Genomic DNA, 20,641 nt, shown 5'->3' with positions numbered 1-20,641 from the left:
TCTGGTGGTTAGAGTTTTCCTATTCAACCACGGCGTCCCGGATTCAAACATTATTTCTTTTTTTATTGTAAGATAAGCATAGAAATTGTCTTATGTAATTAGAAAACGATGCAAACAAATGAAAATAATAAAAAATGAATAAAACAAAGAGAAGAACATACACGCAAACAAGATGAAATTGATAGCAATTAAAAAATAGATCAAAAAAAAGAAAGGAAGAATAAGGAAGCGGTAGAGAACGAAAGGATATAATTTCAACCAAAAAAACAAAAGAAAAGCAAAGACGTAAAATAAAGTGACGTGGCTTAATTTTCTAAAAGCTAGAAAACGCCGCCTTGGCCCAAAAACAAATGGCCATAAAGCAAACACTTATTAAATGATAGGATGAAACGACGCCGTATTGTCGAAGAGACTTTTTAATGTGACCGTCACACGAGGCGGTACACCACATATTTCTATATAAATTGTGGGATATATATGTTAAAAGGTTTTAAAATTTTTTATCACTTACATAAAAACACGTGGTGTACCATCCGTATTCCTGTCACAACTAAAAATTTCTCGTATTGTCGAGCGTAAAAAGTTGAAAAAAGCTGTTTTTCTTCCTCCTCCGCCTTAGGCTGCCCTTTTTGGTTTTCTTTCCCCGCGGGCACTACCACCAAATGCCCAGATTTAGATGGTCCTCAGTGGTCTTCACAGCCACCTATTCGGACTTTCGGGTGGTCCTAGAATCATCCTGATCCCTTAATAGATTCGCCCCTAATTGTGACAGAAGACAAGAGAGCAAAAAATTCCACAACCAAGGCAAATACCAACCATGCAATAATAACGTGTTACCTGACAAAAAGCTGACTTGTTTAGAGGTTGTGAATGGCTTAAGTCTCTTTTCAAGCACAAGTCGCCATGATATCAGAAAAATGAACGGTTTGTGTTCACTCTCCATGACATCATTTCAATCTTCATTGGGATATTATTAAGTGAGCTTGTATACTTATTGAATTATATATGCTCATCGGGCATTCGGAGGGCGTAAGATGAATATCTGATAGTGCTAATAAGGATTCCTGTATTAAATCTCATTTTGATCATTATGATACTAGGGCTCAAAGCTTTGGTGCATACATGATTTTATCTATTTATTTTTTTCTATGTGGGAGAAGTGGCCTTCCATGAACAAATGAGTATGTCAAACTTGTAACTTTCTTTATAATGTGGACAGGCTTTCTGAGATAAAACTTTACATTTAATGTGAGAAGCTTGTAACTTGTCCTTAAATAGTTAGAATCATTTATTTTTGCACTCGAAGTCTTAAATTCCATTCTCCTGCCCATGCTTAACTAATAAATGTTCTCATTGATTAAAGTTTTTGGTTTGGATTCATATCAATTAAGAATGAGATAGGAAGGAAATATACTAAATTTTTTTCTCTATAAATTTTCCTGAGACTTGAATATAATGATTTGTCACTTACTACTATGGTCTAGTGGTACTTTTTTTTATTTATAAGTGAGAGGTCTAAATTTGAACTTGGCGTTTTCTACCAAAGATAAAGAAAGGGTGGTGAAAAATAAACTCTTTTTTTATGTATCTCGGTGCCTGTGATTCTAGGACAAATATTTTGTGCATTAACCGGATCTCTCTACAGAGCTGACATGTCTTATATTCAATTCTTAACAAATGCGAATTCGAACCAAATTACTATGGCTAACCCCATTATGAAGTTTAGCCCACTTCCCACCCCTTGGCACACATAATATCAATGTATTAAAAAACATAATAATTTTAGGGTAATGTTAGGAAGACTGAATTTGTATAAAAAATCTTGTAAACTAAATGACATGGAAGTTGACGATTAGATTATTATTTAAGCGTTCATAAATATGCTTATTTCCTATTGGTGACACATCATTTAGTTTACAAATTTTGTCTATAAATAAATTTAGTCTCCCTTATTCATAATTTTAGACAGCTACTAGACTCACCCCATTATCTTATTTTCCCACCCACCTTAAAAAGTTAAAAAATTAAAATGTTATTTCCTCACCCACTATTATTTCCAAAATAACCTTTAATATATACATACATATGAAATTATAAAATTGTTTCTTTAAAAAAACAAATAATATGTAAATGAAAACCACTGAGATCTGCAAATTCAAATAGAAATGACAGAGGTATCCAAATTCAAAAGAATTCGATAACGATAAATTCAAAAATACAATGGACAAATTCAAATGACCTACACACAAATTATTCTTCAACCTTTTCAATGGAAACATAATCTTCTACTTCTTCCGTAGAAGCGTCATCTTCAACCCATTCAATGAAAAAGTAATCTTCTAAGTCCATTGATATTTTTTTACTTTCTCTAAATGAAGAGAGATGAAAATATGAGTTAGGGTTTAAGGTAGGCAAATCGTCTCCCACGCCCAACTTTTTTTTTAAAAAAAAAAAATTAAACAAAATAAGATAATTAATGTCTTTATCAATCATTTTGCAAATGGACAAATTTGTAATTAAAAAATTCATTAAAAGATAGGTGGGAAGATAAAACATTGGAATGAAAATAACATCACTTTAATTTTATATTCAATACCTTAAAAGTGGCACAATACGCATGATCATTGTCCAATTTTTTTGTGCCCATATGTTACTTGCCTTATAAGTCACATCAATGATCAATTAGATGAGCATGCTTCTACTTTAATTTTTATGAACTTATTTCAATCTCATATTAAATTAGATGAGGAATGTGTGTTTTCTTCTCTACTTAAGTTTGAATTTCTCTATTCGTAGTTCAGATTAAACTAGAATATGATTCAAATAAAAAAAATTAAAATAAATTATACAAAACTACTTCAATTAAAGGTTGAACCACAATCTCATACCTCATGTTTTTCAAATTACAATATTATACCTTATCTTATGAATTTGTTACAATGATAAAATCCTGTTAATTTTTTTGTTAATTTTTCTATTAAATATTAACGTGGTAAATATGGACCCATATTTTTGTTGATAGATGTCAAGTTTAAGCCACGTAGACCAAAAACTAACATAAAAATATTGACAGGGTCACTCTCTGTCCTCCCCACCTTCCTACCGTGCACAGCCTGCACCTCATTCGTCTATCTCCTCCCATCTTTGTTCTCCATCTTGATCAGCCACAAACAACAAAAAAAGGGGAATTTTTTTTTTTCGTTAATCTCCCAAAATTCCTTGGTATGAACACCTATCTACTCTCTCTCTAAAAAACTTGATCAGAGCAAAACCCACATCCCATAATCCGATTTCGAGCTCCAATGTCTAAGGACCCATCCTAGACCGACCAAGAATCCATGCCGTTCTTCGAAGCTTTGAAGAAGTTCAACCGTTTGAAGCCATTGGAGGCTTGGAGCAGTCTCTGGGCATTTGGATTTTTTCCAGTTGCATGATTCTGTGCACAGAGTTGTGGTCGAAAGGTTTCAATTCCCAGGCCAATCAGAGCGGTTCATGTGGTTGCAGAGTAATGGGTTGGGCTAGGACTGGAGGGTTGAGTTTCTAGGAGAAGAGGGTGGTGGGTGTGATGTGTTTGAAGGGGACGGTATGGTCACCACCGTCAAATCGAGAGAAACGAGGGAGCCGCCGTCAAATTGAGATAAATGAAGGAGTGAGAGGTCTGAGATGGAGAGGATGAAGCAAAGAGATCCAGAGAGATGGACTGAGATCAGTGAGATCCGTGGGAGGCAGGAGGTGGAGCCCGAGATGGTGTTTGAGGGAAGTGAGGATCGAGATTTGGAGCGGCAGGGGAGGCTTTTTGCTGGAAATTGGGGATTAGGGTTCTCGAGAGGGTGGTGGATTTTTGGCTGGGGGGGGCGCACGCAGTTCACGATTTTATTTTTTAAAATTTTAATTTTTTCAATTTGTTTTTATTTTGTTAAAAAAAATTTTATTCCACGTGGAGGAATTAAGGAGTTTAGGTAGGTAGGCGAGGAGTGGACCCCACATGTTCTATGTCAGCATTTAAAAGCAAGCTTAATAAAAAATTTAACAGATGTCTAACATTGTAATAAATTTGTAAGTTGATGTATGAGTATGACATTAAAATGTTTAAAACATATGAGATTGTTATGCGATCTAAAGTTGAGGTGTTAAAATGTAATTTATTCAAAAAAAATTATGTAATAAAAATGTTGGTTTCTAATTTTTGTTGGTTAAATTCCAAAGGTAAATGTTTATAGTTTCCTCTCTTACCAAAATTAAACAGTGGCAATCTCGAAATTCAGAGCAAAAAGATGGCGGGTTTCACCAAATTCTCACGTTAAAAATGAGCTCGCACTCGCTCCCGTCATCACTTCTCACAAGTGACTGATCCAAAGAGAGTAGCCCACCAAATTCCAAAACTCCCACGACCGCCTTCGTCCTCTTCCTCGTCCTCCTCCTCCGGCGATCGCCTGACACATTCCAGAGATGGAATATTCCGGCGATGAGTTCGACGTCATCGTAGTTGGAGCCGGCGTTATGGGAAGCTCCACCGCCTACCAGACCGCCAAGCGCGGCCAGAAGACCCTCCTCCTCGAGCAATTCGACTTCCTCCACCACCGCGGCTCCTCCCACGGCGAGTCCCGGACGATTCGCGCCACGTACCCGGAAGATTACTACACGCCCCTCGTCCTCGAGTCCTACAAGCTCTGGCAGCAGGCGGAGTCCGAAATCGGCTACAATGTCTACTTCAAAGCCAACCAATTGGACATGGCTCTGGCGAACGACAAGTTTCTCCTCGCCATTGTCGAGAGTTGTCGGAAAAACTCGGTCGCGTTTTCGGTCATGAACCGGGACCAGCTGCACCAGGAGTTCTCGGGTCGGGTTATGATTCCGGAGGATTGGGTGGGTGTTGTGACGGAGCACGGCGGGGTTATTAAACCCACCAAGGCGGTGTCAATGTTTCAAACGCTCGCTTTGCAGAACGGTGCCGTTTTGAGGGATAATATGGAGGTGAAGGGTGTGGAGAGAGATGGGGTGAGAGGAGGGGTTTGGGTATCCACAGCAAAAGGGGAGAGGTTTTGGGGGAAGAAATGTGTGGTGACGGTTGGGGCTTGGACGACAAAGTTAGTTAAAACGGTTGGCGGGATCGAACTGCCGATACAGCCGTTGGAGACCACCGTGTGCTACTGGCGGATTAAGGAGGGGCACGAGGGTGCTTTTGCTATCGGAGGAGACTTCCCCACCTTTGCTAGCTATGGGAACCCCTACATTTATGGGACGCCCTCTTTGGAGTATCCCGGTTTGATCAAGGTCGCCGTGCATGGCGGGTACCCGTGTGACCCCGATAAGAGGCCATGGGGTCCAGGGAACCCGCTGGCTCCGTTGAAGGAGTGGATAGAGGGGATGTTCTCCGGCGTGGTTGACTCCGGCGGGCCGGTGGCTACACAGTTGTGCATGTACTCAATGACCCCGGATGAGGATTTTGTGATCGATTTCTTGGGTGGGGAGTTTGGGAAGGATGTGGTGGTGGGCGGTGGGTTTTCGGGTCACGGGTTCAAGATGTCGCCGGTGGTGGGGAGGATTTTGGCTGACCTTGCGCTTACTGGGGAGGCTGAAGGAGTGGAGCTGAAGCACTTTAGGATGGCAAGGTTTCAACAGAATCCCAAAGGCAATGCCAAAGACTTTCTGTAAATGCTTGTAACAAACCTCTGCAAAAATTTTGTACAGAAAATAAGACAAAAGAAGACTGTGAGCGGGACGAACTCAGAAATTTCTTCTAGTGGGGCAACCGAAAATAACTAAGAAAACTTTATTATAGTATAGTTATACACAATATGATATTAAGGATGATTTCAAATCATGATGTATCACAATTTCAATGTTACAAAAATTTCAATATAGTAGTGGAAAGTGACAAAATGATGAGAAAAATATAAATACATGAAAGGTGGGAGAGGGTTTTTTTGGTTTGAACGACAAAACAAGAGCACTATTACTCATATGATATTTGATATAGAGTATAAGTAGAATGAATATATATTGGATATTAGATATATATATATTTTCTTTAAAGATAAACCGTTTATATTATATAATTGTAGTCTGTAACTAAGCAAACGAATTACTTGAGTGAGGGGTATCTGTCCCCACTAAACCTCCATTAGCTCCGTCCATGAGTGTGAGAGGAGGTGACGGTAATAAGAGGGGAGAAAATCCTACCTCTTCATTCTTGCATCATTGCATTACTTTTACTAATGTGACAGCTCTGAATGTGTGTTTTGCATTTTGAAGAGAAATATTTCAGTTTTTCTTTAAATGTAAATTTTTTTTATTTTTTACAAAAACTATATTATTTACACCAAAGGGATGTGGAAGTGAGCTAAGTTTCATAATTGACTAGCAATAATGTGGTTCAAATTTTCTTTGACGAGAATCAAACTTAAAATATTTCACTTAAAAGTGAAAATGAATATCATTCACCGTAGTACTAACTACTAAGTGGCTTTAAATGTAAAAAATAAAAAAATAAAAAAATAAAAACCAATTTTAGGAAGAGAAAATTGGAGTTTTTTTTTTTTCCTAGTTGTCATTTTGATAGCTTTTCTAGTTGATTTGTCAAACAATAGATTATGTTAGATTAAATGTTAGATTAGTTACCGACGGGGTTTGAATCCACGCCGTCATGTAAGGGCTCAACGCCTTTCTACTACTGTGATAAAAGACCACTTGCAAAAATTGGAGCGTTTTGACCCGATTAGAGGTGTGGTCTATAAACTAACTGAGATTTCTCTATGTGCTCGGAATATAAGCCGGTACAGCACATGTCATAGTATATAAGTGGAGATGTTTTTTTTCCAATCACCCCTTCACTTGTATTATGATATATGGTGTACCAACCAATTTTTTCAATACACTACAAAATTTCTCCTCAAGCAAAAACATGTGAGTACCGGTCCTCTTTTCACAACATAAAACAAAGATCCTTTTAGGTGACCAATTAAAAACTTCCGTCTGGTTAAAAGTTCTAATGTTGTTTACGCAAAGAAAAAATCATCGCTCCACATTATAAAAAAAAAAAAAAAAAAAAAAAAAAAAAACTAATGAAAATAGCTTAAAAACTTTGAATTTTAACAATAATGACAAAATAAAGAGTAAAATGAATAGTACAAAAACTGACTTTTTAGTGTAAAAATATGATTTTTAGTTAAAGTGAAAAGTACTGTAGGTTTTTCGTTAAAACTCTCTATAAAAAATTCATGAACCAAAGCTTTAATTAGGTCAAAGTCTCGAATATGAAATATGAAATAGTCAGAAATTCTGAAAAATTAAAGAACAAAAGCATTAATATATGCCTGAAAATTTACATTACACGACAATATCGTCATGACAAAGTACTAGGTTGGAGCTTTTTGTTACACAGCTAAATTCTCTCCAATTATATAGTGAGAACCCTATTGTAGTAGCAGCTACGATGTACAACCTTTTGTGGTTGGGTATTAAGAAAACAAATGAACTATGTTTGTTTCCCTATCATCGAACTTTCTTTTCTTATTACGATGCAACCAAGCTTCTCAGATTCATTCGTATAAAAACTGCGAATCGGAATCGCTCGGTTTTGGAAAATAATAAATGGATCTAATCGCATCTACGAAGAATAAAGCATTACCATCGTCGGGACACAAGGACTCCAAGCCCTTCAAAATGTGAACCTGCATCACAAGGAAATTCAACGCGTAAGTTCTGAACTTCACAAGATTTTTCGAACCAGAACTTCGCAAACACAAAACTATAACATAAAAATGAGCAGTGCTTTTCACACTATCGTTTTCTCCCTCTGCACCCTTCCCTTAAGTCTCTTGATTCTCCTTTGGTTTATTTAATCCAAATATTAGTTTATAGGGAGAGTGCAGGGGCGTAGAATAACGAAGGACAGAAATAAGCAACTAATGAAGAATCTTTCTAACCACTTCTGGCTTTTCAAGAGAATCCTTCTAACCGCTTCTGGCTTTTCAAATTGCAAAAGTTGCAAGAAGCGCATGCAGTACAGCCCAATATAATATAATGCCAAGCCGTAAAACAGGTTTCCGCATTAGAGTCCGATCACAAGATACCCTGAAAGGTTGTGTACAAGACGATTTAGTTCTCACAAAATCTAGGTAAGTTTTAGATTGAAATATTACCAAGAAAAGAAAACGAGGACTGGATATGCTTACCAAAGGCCATCAACCATGTTAGCCACGGGTCTAGTAAATCTTGGAACAATTCTTGAAGTCGTGAGTGACTTGAAACCATGAACTACAGCCGAAGAAAACAAAATGTTAAACCAGTAAGAAATGCCTTCAGTGACCATCTGACTTGGTATTGAAGGGCAAAGACCAGTATAAGATGGCAGCAATTATATCAGCATATGATTACCTTTATCATCCTCTTCATCTTCCAACCTAGTACTGCTCCCAGAATCCATATCTATGGCAATTGCAACTTGGTCATTATTGCCCTTGCGCAAACTACGGACTTGAGGTGCAATGGAGGTCCCAGCTTTCACCCAGTTGTTTTTCTATTAAAAAAATCCACAAAATAAAGCTTTTAATGACATTACAATACTCTGACAAAGGGCGAGAGAATGTAAGGTGGTAAATAAATAAATAAACAAATATACAAACATCTCACCGCAGGCTCGACCTCAACAATTTCAGAGGTGCTGCTAGTTCCCCGACCAGAATCTTCCACACTGTCAAGCAAATTTAGCCGTGATTCCTTCTCATGTAAAGACTTCTCAAGAGTTTCTCCTTTGCGTGTTAATTCTTCTACCTTACTCCTTTCTGCTTGCAACAGTGTATCCTTGCTTTGAGCCACAGTTCGTAGATCCCCCAATTCTGAAATAACTGAATCAATCTTTTTCTTGAATATTTCCTTGTAGTCAGAAACTTGATCACTGTTCTGATCCCCATTGTGCAGCCCAACCCGAGCAATATTCATGTCAAACCATGTTAATAACTCATGGACCTCTTCTGAACTTCTCTTGTTGCTGGTTTGTGATGCAACAAGAACATCATTCGTGCACCTAGTGACCTCTTGCCTTAAGAAGGATATCTCATCATCCCGTTCTTGCAACTGTGATTGGAGCTTTTCCACCTCACCAAGGAGGCTTGCAGACAGATGATGTAGTTCATCAAACTTACTCACAGTGATGGAAAGCCTTTTCATAACCTTCCCGCGGGAAGTTTCAAGGTTCTCCAAATCTAGGTTCTTTTGTTCCACAACCTTTTCCATTTCCTTAATCCTGGAAGTGCGACCTTGCATCTGCACCTCCTCCTCATCAAGTGCTTGCATTAGGTCCTCAATTTCTGCAATCGCAAACATTTTTGATAATTGGTGATTATTTAATATAACCATTTCAAATTTCAATCAAATATAAAAACTGTAGTAGACTCAATAACTGACCTTGATCTTTAGCAGCAATCACATCAGTCAGTGATCTGACCCTCTCTTGTAACTCGGTAGAAGTAGCACGGCCATCTTCTAATTCATTCACTCTCTGCTCCAATAAGTTACGTTCACCCTTCATCACTTCTATCCGTTTCTCCAAATCATGCATCAAAGATTTTGAAGATTGAAGATCTGTTGAGTAACTTGTTGCAGCTGCTTCAGCTTGCTTGATTTGACTTACAAGCTCCATGCAAATCCTTTCCTTTTGAATGTCCTTCTCCTGAAGCTCTTTCTGCAACTTTGAAATGGTAATCTTCAACTCCTTTTGGCTACCTTCCACAATTTCTGTTGTCAGAGAACCAAAATCACTCACAGTTGACAATAGCCTGTCTGTCACACTCCTGACACATTCCTCAGAGCGAAACTGGTCTTCTCCACTAAATGAAAGTCCATCCTCAGAATAATTTGTTAATTTCAATTTCATCCCTTGTTCTCCAGCAGACCAACCATTTCCAACCAATTCAGCTTTTCTTCTGCCCATTTCCATAACTGAACTAGTGCATGCTTCAAAAAGCAAGGCATTATTTCGGCGCAAGAAAAGAAGCTCATTGTCCTTTTCCTTTTCAACCCTTTCCACATGCAACAAGTCTCTCTTCAAGGCTTCAAATGACTCATTTTTGGAAGTTAATTCTCCACGAACAATTGCCATTGATTTAGATACACTGCTAGCTTTTTCATGTAATGAAATTGAGTGTTCATCTAATTTTTCTTTAAGCACACCAATCTCCATCACCAGTTCTTGCAGATAATGCCTTACATAAGTAAAGATTTCAATTATAAAACTGTCATCAAATTGGCCATGCATGTTGGAGTCTGACCAAGAATTTGTCGAAACAAAGTTCTCCTGAACAGGGAAGCCAAAATTAGAAGATGAGAAAAAAATGCACGAACTTGATAAAAAAATAAAGATAATAAGAGAGAAGAATGCTTCACATCAAATTTAAGGACTATGATTGTCATTCAACATATAACAGTAAAAATATAAGAATAATAGTCATTAGTGATAGTCATTAGTGATGATGATGATAATTATAGTAATGGTAATGATAAGACTAACTATAATCCAAAATTTGGATACCAAGTGACGTGACCCTATTTATCTTCATTCTTAATCCCACATACTGTCATATGAGTCCCAATTACTTTTAGCGAAGATAATGGCATTCCATCTGTCGCATCACTTGCTATCCAAAAAGTTGGAATTTATAAATAAAGCAGACCTATAAATAGACGAGAGAGAAGTACATATACATGAAACAATTCTTCAATAATCATTTCTCACTTAAGAGGTTTCATTTCTAGTTTAACCAGCTTACTAGAGTCAACAAAGCATACATTTTCCAAACAAAACCACTGCACTCGTCTGACTTTAAAATGAAGGTTATTTGAATTTTCGGGCATAGGGAAGGTACAACAGAATTCAAACAAAGGCATACAAAACAAAGGACCTATAATTGGTAGAAAATGACCTTTGACAAGCCATATGGAATAATACGAATATTTAAATACGGGCATATAAAACTGGAACAAATAATCATGCGTGTGCACATAAAAAAGGTACCTTGTCTGATTTGCTCGTGATGAATCCACTGCTTGTAGTGAAAAGGGGCACATCAACCACATCAGTAGCACTGCTTGATTTGAGGCAGGAATCAATACCAGACTCCAGGTTGTGCAAAAATACCAAGTCCTGGTGAAAAATACCAGCCAATAAACTACTAACATCATGAAACCCCTTCCTAAGTTGATCTACACCAGACATTAGTCCTGAAAATTCAGAAAATTTGTGTTTTCTTTCCTCAGAGTGAGCAGTAGAAACCATTTCAAGACATGAAAGAGCTTCGAGCTTGGCGGCCTCTGCAAGATCCCTTTCCTTGGAGAGTATAGCAAGTTCACTCGCAGATTTTGCTAGTTCTTCCTGGAGACCATCATTTCTCTCTTGAACCTCATTCAGTTCTGCAAGGAGTAGCTCTGATGCTCTTTTTGATTTCCTAGCTTCTTGTTCTGAAGAAGCCATATTCGCACGCAAATCACAGCACATTTTCCCGATTTGTTCTAACTTAACAACTGGATCACCAGAATTATCATCCTCTGCAACATCAATGTTTCCTAGAATATTTATGATTAAGCTCAAAGTATTTCCTTTCTCCTGCAAATTGTTCTCAGCTTCTTTCAAACAATTCCGCAAGAATAAACTCTCAGACTCTAGGGCTTCTACTCTCCCTGGATAAGAAGACAAATCCCTGAACTTTCGTTCATATTCTGCAAGTTTACCTTCGCCTATCTTGGTCTCAGATCTCAAGCATTCCACCTCAGAATTGATCTCATCAATATTTTGTTTCAGACTGTCACGCTGTTGCACCAATTGCTTTCCTTTTCTAACTGCAACGTTTAACTTCTCTCTAACAGAAGCTGACTTCTGCTCCTCCTGATTAAGAAGCCCTTGCAACTCATTCACTTTTTTATCTAGCACTTCTAACTCACAAGCCAAAGACCGTTGCTTCTCCACATATCCATCTCTCTCCTCCTTCACATCCAAAATTTCACGTTGAACCTCCTCCAACTCTTTCATCAAAGCAACTGTATCTGATTCAGCAGTATCAGGTGTACTTGCGCTTCTCGCTTCAACAACCATTGCTTCAGAATTTTCAGTATGAATACCATCGGCTGCAACCCCAAACGCTGGTTTTTCTGAGGAAAGAGTTGCATAATTCTCTAAAAGCTTATTCAGTAACCCTTCGAAGCACTCAATGCTGCTTTCACCAGAGTACTCTGAATTTGTTCCAGGATCCTGTAATGCATCAGTAACCAGACCCTGCAATCTTCTTATGTCATCTTCTAAGCTGAGAATTTGCTTCTCAATCCCACACAGCTTGGCTACGTTCTCCTGCAAATCAGAAACTTCCTCCTGCAGTTTTTCATTCTCAAGCTCAAACCCAGCTGCCTTGGCTGAAAGTTTATCATGATCATTGATCAGAAGCTCCAATCTTTGAGAAAGATTATTTCTCTCATCAATAAATGTTTGAAGGTCTTCCTCAAGGTCAGATGTTCTCCTTCTTGAGTCTTCCAAATCAGCAGTTAGCATTACACAATGGCTCTTAAGGTTAACAACCTTCTGCTGGAGAGACATATTATCACCCTGCACCTCCGAAAGTTCTTTTCTTAACCACTCAATCCTATCCTCTGGCTCCAAGGACCGGAGATGCGATGGCATATCAATCCTGTCTAAAAGTTCCTCCCATCTCTGGACTAAGTTGTTCCTTTCCATTAAAGATTGCTCTAACATTTCATTCTGTTCAGCCAACCCATAGAACTTACTTTGAAGTTCATCATATTTTCTTTTGAAATCATCACTGGAATCTGAACTCGGCTGTACATCATCTTTCCAGGAATCCATAACAACAAAACCAGCATCAGATGAACCTCCTCCAGCAGAACTCTTCTGATCTGAATCTGTCTGAGGAAAAGTATTACCAGTAGCTGACCTGGCCAGCCAATCGATCTTTTCAATAATATCTCTCGAATGAAAATGCTCTGGCAGATCAAGGTCTTCTAATATCTCTTCTATTCTCTGAAGGACAGAGTCTTTGAGAAGGAATGATTCTCTTAATGCAGTAGCAGAATTGCGAATGTATGAAAGCTCAGATTCCAGAGCTTCCACACGCTCACCAGCTTCTGAATATGCCTTGAGCTTTGTTTCAACCTCAAGAAGCCTGGCATCTTTCAATTGCAGCTCCTGTAAGAATCTTTCCAGTTCACTAGATTTCTCTGCAAGGGAATGCTTGAGACCATCTCGCTGGACAATCAAGCCTTTCCCCTTGGAGACAGCAATGCTAAGCTTCTCTCTCAGGGAAGACACCCGCTGCTCCGATTGTTCAAGTTCATATAGTTTCTCTTGTAACTCAGAACGAGTAACAAGAAGGGCTTCCTCAACCTGACGTAAACTTTCCCTGAGAACAATGGTTTCACTTTCAAGCTGAAAACACGAGGCATTTAACTGCTGTATTTCTTCCTGCATTGAAGTAGATTCCATCACCTTGGATTGAAAACCTTCTTTAGATAAGCCTACCTGAGCATCAGCATCCTTGTACTTCTGAACAAGACACGATACCAATGATTCCAAGCGTGAAGCAAGCATTTTATCTGCTTGAAACTCAGCATTTTCCACTTCTAGCACACCTTCAATATCTTCTATTAACTTCTGAATAGCACTCGAATCCAGGCATCTTTGTTTCAATTCCTCAAATTCTTCTGTTCTAACCATCAACTCTGAATTTAGCTTCTTGTTAACAGATTGGAGTTGCAGTCCCTCGCTCAGAAAATTCTCCAGCTGTTCTATGATGGTTTCATAAATACTATAATCCAGAGGATGAGGAAGCTTTTCATTTTTCAGGTTCATCTCACTTTCATCTATAGACCCATGCAAAACTCTAAGAAGTTTGCTAAGGTTGCCGTACAACTTGTGCAGCATATCACTGGCCAATTCATTCTTTACATGGAGATCGTCACATTTCTCATTCACTTCTTTATGTAAAATACATATAGCCTCATGGTCTGTTTGAGAGCTTTTAAGTTTCTCCTTCAAATCTTCAATAACAGTGATGGCATCATAAACAGAAGCAACGAAATGACTTGTGTCCAAACATTCATGAGACATTGGTGTAGTTGTGCTGAAACCCCCAATAGACTCACCAAGCTTTCCAATCGCTTCAACAACCGGAACGAGAGTGGAATTCCAACGCTGCTCAAGTATCAAAATCCTCTCTGCCGCTTCCTTGTGAAAATTTTCTAACTGATCAGAGATCTGAGACACCATGTCATTTGAACTCAGATGTAAATCATGCAATCGACTCTGCAATTGATTAATTCTTGATTCATATCTATGTAGCTTTCTTCCAACTTCCAAGTTTTCAGCTTCGAGATTAGTAACGTGTAGTCTTAAGGACTCACAGAGAACCAAAAGCTCACTGTTCCTTGTTTCAATGCTGCCCCTATGTTGTTCTAAAGCTTCATATAGGACACAAAGTTCAATATTGGTAGCTTCCAATTTCTTGCTATGTTCCTCCAAGTCTTCATACTGATCCTTCATCTCTCCGAATGTAGCATTAGCAGTTTTCCTACCATCTCGTTCCTCCTTGAGCAGTTCACTGGCATTTGCAGCATCCAGAAGCAACTGCTCAAATAATGCTCTCAAGTTTCCAGTTTGCTCTCTTACTGACGCAATTGAATCTGCTGGTGATTGATTGTCAGTTAGACCTCGTTCCTCCACATCATTTTCATCAAGGTGCACCTTTGACTCGAAGGCTTGAATCAGTTTTGAGACTGGAGGAGTGGAGACTTTATCACCTGACCTATTCAACAATTCTGAACGAGAGCAGATGCCTTCAATTTCCTGGACAAGTTTGTTCATCATTTTCTCTGCCTCTTCCACGCATCCCTTTAGTGCTACAAACCCAACGGAATCATCAAAAACTTCCCTCCCAAGATTCAGAACTGGTGAACCTCCACCGCCATCAGATGAAGGTTTTTCCACCATAATAAAGGAGCCTTCACTATCTTCCATCCCAGGAACTTGGTGATATTTTTCATTTTCAATTTCATGCCTTCTGCTCCGCACTTCTGCAAGTTCAACATGATCCCCACCTTCCCCAGCCTGGGATGCAATTTTGATTCCACTGGTATCAACCTCTTTCATCTTAGCTTTAAGTGTGTCCAGACTGCTAGTAAGAAAGATATTTTCTTCGGAGAGTTGTTCAAGGCGTGTTGTTGTTTCTTTTTGGTCAACCACAAACCTCATATGTTCTTCATGTTCGGCAGATAACCGCTCTTGAACAACAAGAATTTCGGAAGACAATCTCTCAATCTCTTGGGCAGAATAATCCTTCTCCTCCTTGAGCTTCTTTCTCTCCTCTGTAACCAAAACAAGGTTTCCATTCAATTTTTCATTTTTTAACTGCAAATCCAATACTAAATTCTTACTGGCAGCCAATTCTATTGCAAGTTTCTCATTCTCATAGAAAAGATGATTCTTCTCTTCCTCGAGCTTCTTACTCTCCTCTGTAACCATAGAAAGGATTCCATTCAAGTTGCCATTTTCTACCTGCAAAGCCAATACTGTGTTCTTACTGTCAGCCACTTCTATAGCAAGTTTGTCATTCTCAGAGGAAAGATGCTCCTTCTCCTCCTCATACTTCTTTCTCTCTTCTGTTACAGAACTCAGACTCCCACTTAAGCTGGATATTTGATCCTGTAGAGCTTCCACAAAACTTTTTCCATCAACTAACTCTGCTGAAAGCTTCTCCTTCTCGTGAAGATAACGATCATTTTGCTCAACAAGTTTCTTTCTATCTTCATCCCACAAAGCAATACTCCCATTTAATTTCTCATTTTCCGCCTGTAAAGCTGCCACCAAAGACTTGCAGTCAGCTAACTCAGCTGACAGGATCAACAAATCCTGCTTTGACCTTTCCAGGCTGCTATTCGACTCAGTTGCTCTAGCAGAAAATTCTTCTACCTCTGCCCTCGCAGTTTGAAGTTGGTCTTGGAGCTCCTCCTTCCCACTAGCAACAGCCTGGAGTTCACATCTGCACCCTGCAAGCTCTTCAGCAAGGCATTGGTTCTTCTCACGGACTTCATTTAGTGAAGCACGAAGAAGAGATGTTTCATCAAGTAACTGATCACGTTGGCAATCAAACTCCACTTGCATCTCAGACTGCTGCACAAGCTGCAAGTCACTGATATCTTTTGTCAAATGTGTGAGAACCAATTCTTCTTTAAGTTGCTCAAACAATTCCAGAAGTCCATGTTCTGACACAATCAAATTGGTAGTCCCCTGAGATGCACTAGAAACTGATTCAACTGACTTAATAAGAACCCTGAACTCTTCTTCACTAAGCCTCCTAACTACTTCTGTGAGCTGTGAGAGACTGATTGAGCTGGCATCCGCAACAGGAGACGCAGTCCATCCTTTATCGGGAAGCGCCATATTGGTTCCTGGAGGACTTTCAAGCCCACCCAATGGATGTTTCTGATGATGATCCACCAGAAGAGCCCTATGTTCTTCCCCGCCTTGCCCAAAACCAGATCCAAATTGCACCTCGGACTTTGCTTCAAAATAAGAGCCTGGAACATCTTCTGTTTCCTGCCGGTCATCCATAGCAGCACTAACAACCAAAGATACATCTGCCTCAGGTAGAGCTAAAGCAGATACTGAGAGTCCATCAGACATGGTTGCACCAGTTGACAGAGATGATTCATCTGCCTTGCCAATCTGTTCACCCATGGAGGACTCGAGATCAGGGAAAGTTTCAGCAGTTCTATCAATCTCAGATAGAGCTACACTTCTATCTCCTGCAAGTTCCACTTCTTGATCAGATGCTTCATCCACTTTATCAGTTTGCTCATCTATGGAAGGTGCTTGGCTAGAGAAACTTTCAACACTTCTATCAAACTCAGATGAAGAAATCTTGTCATCTCCTTTAAGCCCCATTTCTGCTTCTTGACTACGATCACAATTTTTTGCATCCAAACCATCAGCTTCCTGCATTGCCCCTACCCAGCAACAAATGAGATTCTAATTATACGTCAAACCCATCAGTTTTCCTAACCTGCTCAATTAATCTCCCGAAGAATCCCAAAGTAATAGAAAGTTTAATAACAAAAGGAAAAGGGCACAACCTACATCTGTTACCTGATCTTCCCTCTCCTGCACCAAGGATGTATTAATACTCTCTGGCGAAGGCAAAGGCTCCTCATCTCTACCCTTTGTTTGATCAGTATTATCAACTAAAGTAGGTTGAGCGGACACATCAACCAGCATAGACATATTGCCATCTTTGGCTAGCCCTCCGGAATCCATGACATGTGAAGTGTCCAATGAACTAACTCTTGCCTCCTCAGCATCAGTGCCCGCAGTACTCTCCGCCTCGTTCGTGGCGGAAAAGTTAACATCATGCTGACTGAATCCCACCTCCTGTGATGCTAACTCAGCATTTTTGTCAATCAAAGTTTCGACTGCATTTCCCTCATGTGTAATGGGAACTGCCGAGGGAGCAGCAGAAGCAACATCAATGTCAGAAGCTGTAGAAATCTCCCCAGAATGTGACCCTGACGAGTTGATGTTTTCCAGATTAGCATCTACACGAGACTCAGTTTCTCCTTCAGGGGCCTGTGTCAACGCTGTAGGTTTAGTTGCACTAGAGACTGCATCAGCATCAGCTTCATGCTTCTCTGATTTACTAGACTTCTTTGTGGATTTTCCACTTCCACTGCCTTTACCATCTTTTTTCTGGCGAAACTGTTGAAGCTGCCGGCAGAAATACAAGATTATATATTAAGTTCCCACAGCTCATTTGCACTCTCCAGTTGATTACTAAGACATTGAGGAACAGAGCAGAAAATAGAGTAGCAAACCTATAGGCACGTACCATACAAAAAAGTTTTCCAAGTAAAAGGATACAGCTCAGACAAGTTACATTTTATCGGGAACCAAAAATTAGGTCACAAGATACATTGTCCAAGAGGTCAGTGTACCTTTTTTCGTCCGGCTGAGAGCAGATCGGTACGGCTCTTGTTCTTGTCCATCCGATTCCGATCCACTCCGTTCTTGCTCCCCACTGTGACTCCACGCCAATCACCACAGCAACGTCTCACTCACCATATAATCCTTCCTATAAACCATTAAACACAACCACACCATTACATTCGATAGAACTACAAATACTCGTGCTGAATGGAACTACAAATGCTAGAAAATAACAGAAAATTTCAAATTTCAAAACTCGAAGTTTAGTGCTGATTTCCGGCAAATGAGGACCATGCAAACACTAACTATGTTCAATTTCGATGACAACGACATTCTTATTCAATCTCCTTTTCTCGGCAGCCAAACAGGAAACAATATCATATGAAATCGGATTCGAAAAGATCCAGAACCTAATTCATTCACACTCTAATCAAACAAATCTTAAAACAAGCAAATCAAAACGACGAAAACAGTATGAATCATACAATATAAAACGAGTAGATTGGAAAACTAATGGGAAGATATCGTACCTGGATTTCGCGGCAGCTGGATCGGCAGGCCGTCGCCGTTGATACGATTGCTTCGGTGGTTTCGAATGAAGGTTTGCTTTTCAATGGTGCCCTCTCGGTTTTTCTCTATCGGCGTCACTGTGTGTGTATACGGGTCGGTCCCCCCTTGTCCCTTGGATCTAACGCAACCTTCGTTTTCGTTCTGTGTCTGTGTTACGCCATGTGATTTGCCTGCGCAGGTGAAACGTCGATTTGGGAAGACAAGTGAAATATCGCTGTGTTATAATATAAGGTAAATCTCAATTACTATCCTCAAATTTCGTGATTTTCAATGTATAGTGCATAAAGTTTTTTTCGTCGTAGAATCATATATAAAATGTTAATTTTTAAGATAGTCTCATACATCTATTACAGATTTTATATTAGAACTTTTATTAACCGATGACATGGTGCACATGTGAACAATTACTAAGCGCCACGTGTCAATATGAGCCCCCTCCATTTTGATCCTCTTAACAAACCAAATTCAGGTCGTGACCAGGCTCACAAGACCCACTCTAATGACAAGTTTATATAAAGGTAATCAGGATCAAAAAAACAAAATTGAACTCTTACCAGATCATGCTCCAGTGTTTACCGAATGTTGGGGAATCAAAAAGTTGGTGAGACCCACGCAAATCTAATTCCAAATTTTGGAGAAATTGGATTTCCTACATTTAACCAGTATTTGGATTTCGGATTGCTGGGGAATCCAAAATGGATTTTTCCTTCTCATTATACCCTCAATTATTTGTAAAATTTCAAGATTTCCCTTTACATTAACCCCACACCACCAACCGTTGCGAGTTTAATAATAATAATAATAATCTCTACTAATTAATAAAACACTCATTGTCAACCAAAACTCTATGAAATTACCAGTTTAACCCTCTAAAATTTTAGTGTGTTTAATATTTGGCGAATAGAGGCCTTTAACATTTTTTTTTCTATTATACTTTAGTATATAAGATCATTTATTTAATTAAGAGCATTTTAGTAAGGTTTTTCCACTAAAATGTTCATGAGATTGAAATAACTCCTCATTTTGACCCTTAAGATTCAAAATCGATGAAATTGATCACTGAGTTTGTCTACAGTCAAACATTTTAGTGTTTTTATTTGAACTATTGACTAGTAAACGAGTAATAAGTCTCTAATGCTTCTTTCGGATTAAAATGGCTGGATCCGTAGACGGCCGATGCAAGTCCAATGAAACAAGCCCAATAGTCTTCATAACTATAAAATGTTAGAAGACCAAGAGGCCTATCAATAAAGCGTTGTCTTTTGGTCGGAAGGCCTAAAATAAAGCATATATGGATTATGGAGTGCTTATTCCACTTATGACCTACTTTCACAAAAATTATAATATGATGCTAGGAGAAAATTTTCAAGTGTGTTGGAAACACGACCCAATACATTAAGTGTTATAATACAATTTGTGAAAATTTTTTTTTATTCAAGTTTCTAATTAGAGGGTTAAACTGGTAATTTTATAGAATTTTGGTTAACAATGAGTATTTTATTAATTAGTAGAGATATCATGTAGTGTTTCCGACTCACTAAAAAAATCTCTTCTGATCCAGAAAATTCAACGCCTACCAAGATGCTAAGAATCATATATTATTGTATAATTTGCACGAAAATCAAACTTTATGTAATTTAATGTCCAATGTTGTGTGAACTAAAAGCCATATAAAAAATAATGAAAACAAGCAACTAAGGATGTATTGACCTATAGTTAAATTATATATAAACAAGTCACATTGCTGGTTGTATGACGCTTTTAAGTACTCCAAAAAACCCTTGTTATAATATTATTATCAAAGACAACCCACGTTATTTGACTTTTTTTAGATTTTAAAAATTTGGTATGGGGAATAAAAATATGGCACCATTAGGTGTGCTTATCTTCAAGTGTGAGGAGCATCAAATATTGAAAAGATACGAAATTGGGTTTATTTATGTCCATACAAAATGTTTCTAGCAAAGAATCAAATCATGTGCGTATCAAGCATGTCGACAAGGAAATAATTCTTTTTCATTTTGGTCGTCTTAAATTTATAGATTTAATATTTTTGTATGCAAAGTCAAATATGATATAATGGATTCGTATTGA

General features: G+C 38.6%; 2 protein-coding genes across 7 annotated transcripts; one reads left to right on the top strand and one right to left on the bottom strand.

Moving 5' to 3' along the window:
* Nucleotides 1-3,098: 3,098 nt before the first annotated feature.
* On the top strand, nt 3,099-5,867 carry LOC137717821 (putative sarcosine oxidase). The gene has a single exon (XM_068457308.2). It carries the CDS (start codon nt 4,450-4,452, stop codon nt 5,653-5,655), a length of 1,206 nt encoding a protein of 401 aa, XP_068313409.2. The 5' UTR covers nt 3,099-4,449; the 3' UTR covers nt 5,656-5,867.
* Nucleotides 5,868-7,289: 1,422 nt separating this feature from the next.
* Nucleotides 7,290-18,791, bottom strand: LOC137717349 (uncharacterized). 6 transcript variants are annotated; one of them, XM_088698562.1, is made up of 10 exons: nt 18,508-18,791; nt 17,986-18,122; nt 17,144-17,758; nt 11,015-17,004; nt 9,409-10,297; nt 8,635-9,311; nt 8,380-8,521; nt 8,178-8,259; nt 7,929-8,076; nt 7,290-7,673 (listed from the first exon to the last, which is right to left on the bottom strand). In XM_088698562.1, the coding sequence occupies exons 4-9, from the start codon at nt 16,997-16,999 to the stop codon at nt 7,974-7,976; spliced, it is 7,878 nt and encodes a 2,625-aa protein (XP_088554688.1). In that variant the 5' UTR covers nt 17,000-17,004; nt 17,144-17,758; nt 17,986-18,122; nt 18,508-18,791; the 3' UTR covers nt 7,290-7,673; nt 7,929-7,973. The 6 variants fall into 6 exon arrangements, with proteins under 6 accessions (XP_088554688.1, XP_088554686.1, XP_088554689.1 ...); XM_088698560.1 differs by having other exon boundaries at nt 17,131-17,758; nt 18,508-18,748; XM_088698563.1 differs by having other exon boundaries at nt 17,135-17,758; nt 18,508-18,748.
* Nucleotides 18,792-20,641: the final 1,850 nt, after the last annotated feature.

The sequence above is a fragment of the Pyrus communis genome, chromosome 8, assembly GCF_041283825.1.
Source record: "Pyrus communis isolate YQ-2024b chromosome 8, ASM4128382v1, whole genome shotgun sequence".
Lineage (NCBI taxonomy): Eukaryota > Viridiplantae > Streptophyta > Magnoliopsida > Rosales > Rosaceae > Pyrus > Pyrus communis.
Note: the sequence above shows the minus strand (reverse complement) of the source record. Positions and strands in the feature narration are given on the sequence as shown.

Coding starts and splice junctions, on each gene's coding strand:
- LOC137717349 (XM_088698560.1), bottom strand. CDS start 18,036: ATGGACAAGAACAAGAGCCGTACCGATCTGCTCTCAGCCGGACGAAAA. Junction 8,522..8,634: donor TTGTTGAGGTCGAGCCTGCG/GTGAGATGTTTG, acceptor TTTTTTTAATAG/AAAAACAACTGGGTGAAAGC. Junction 8,260..8,379: donor AGATGAAGAGGATGATAAAG/GTAATCATATGC, acceptor CTTCGGCTGTAG/TTCATGGTTTCAAGTCACTC.
- LOC137717821 (XM_068457308.2), top strand. CDS start 4,450: ATGGAATATTCCGGCGATGAGTTCGACGTCATCGTAGTTGGAGCCGGC.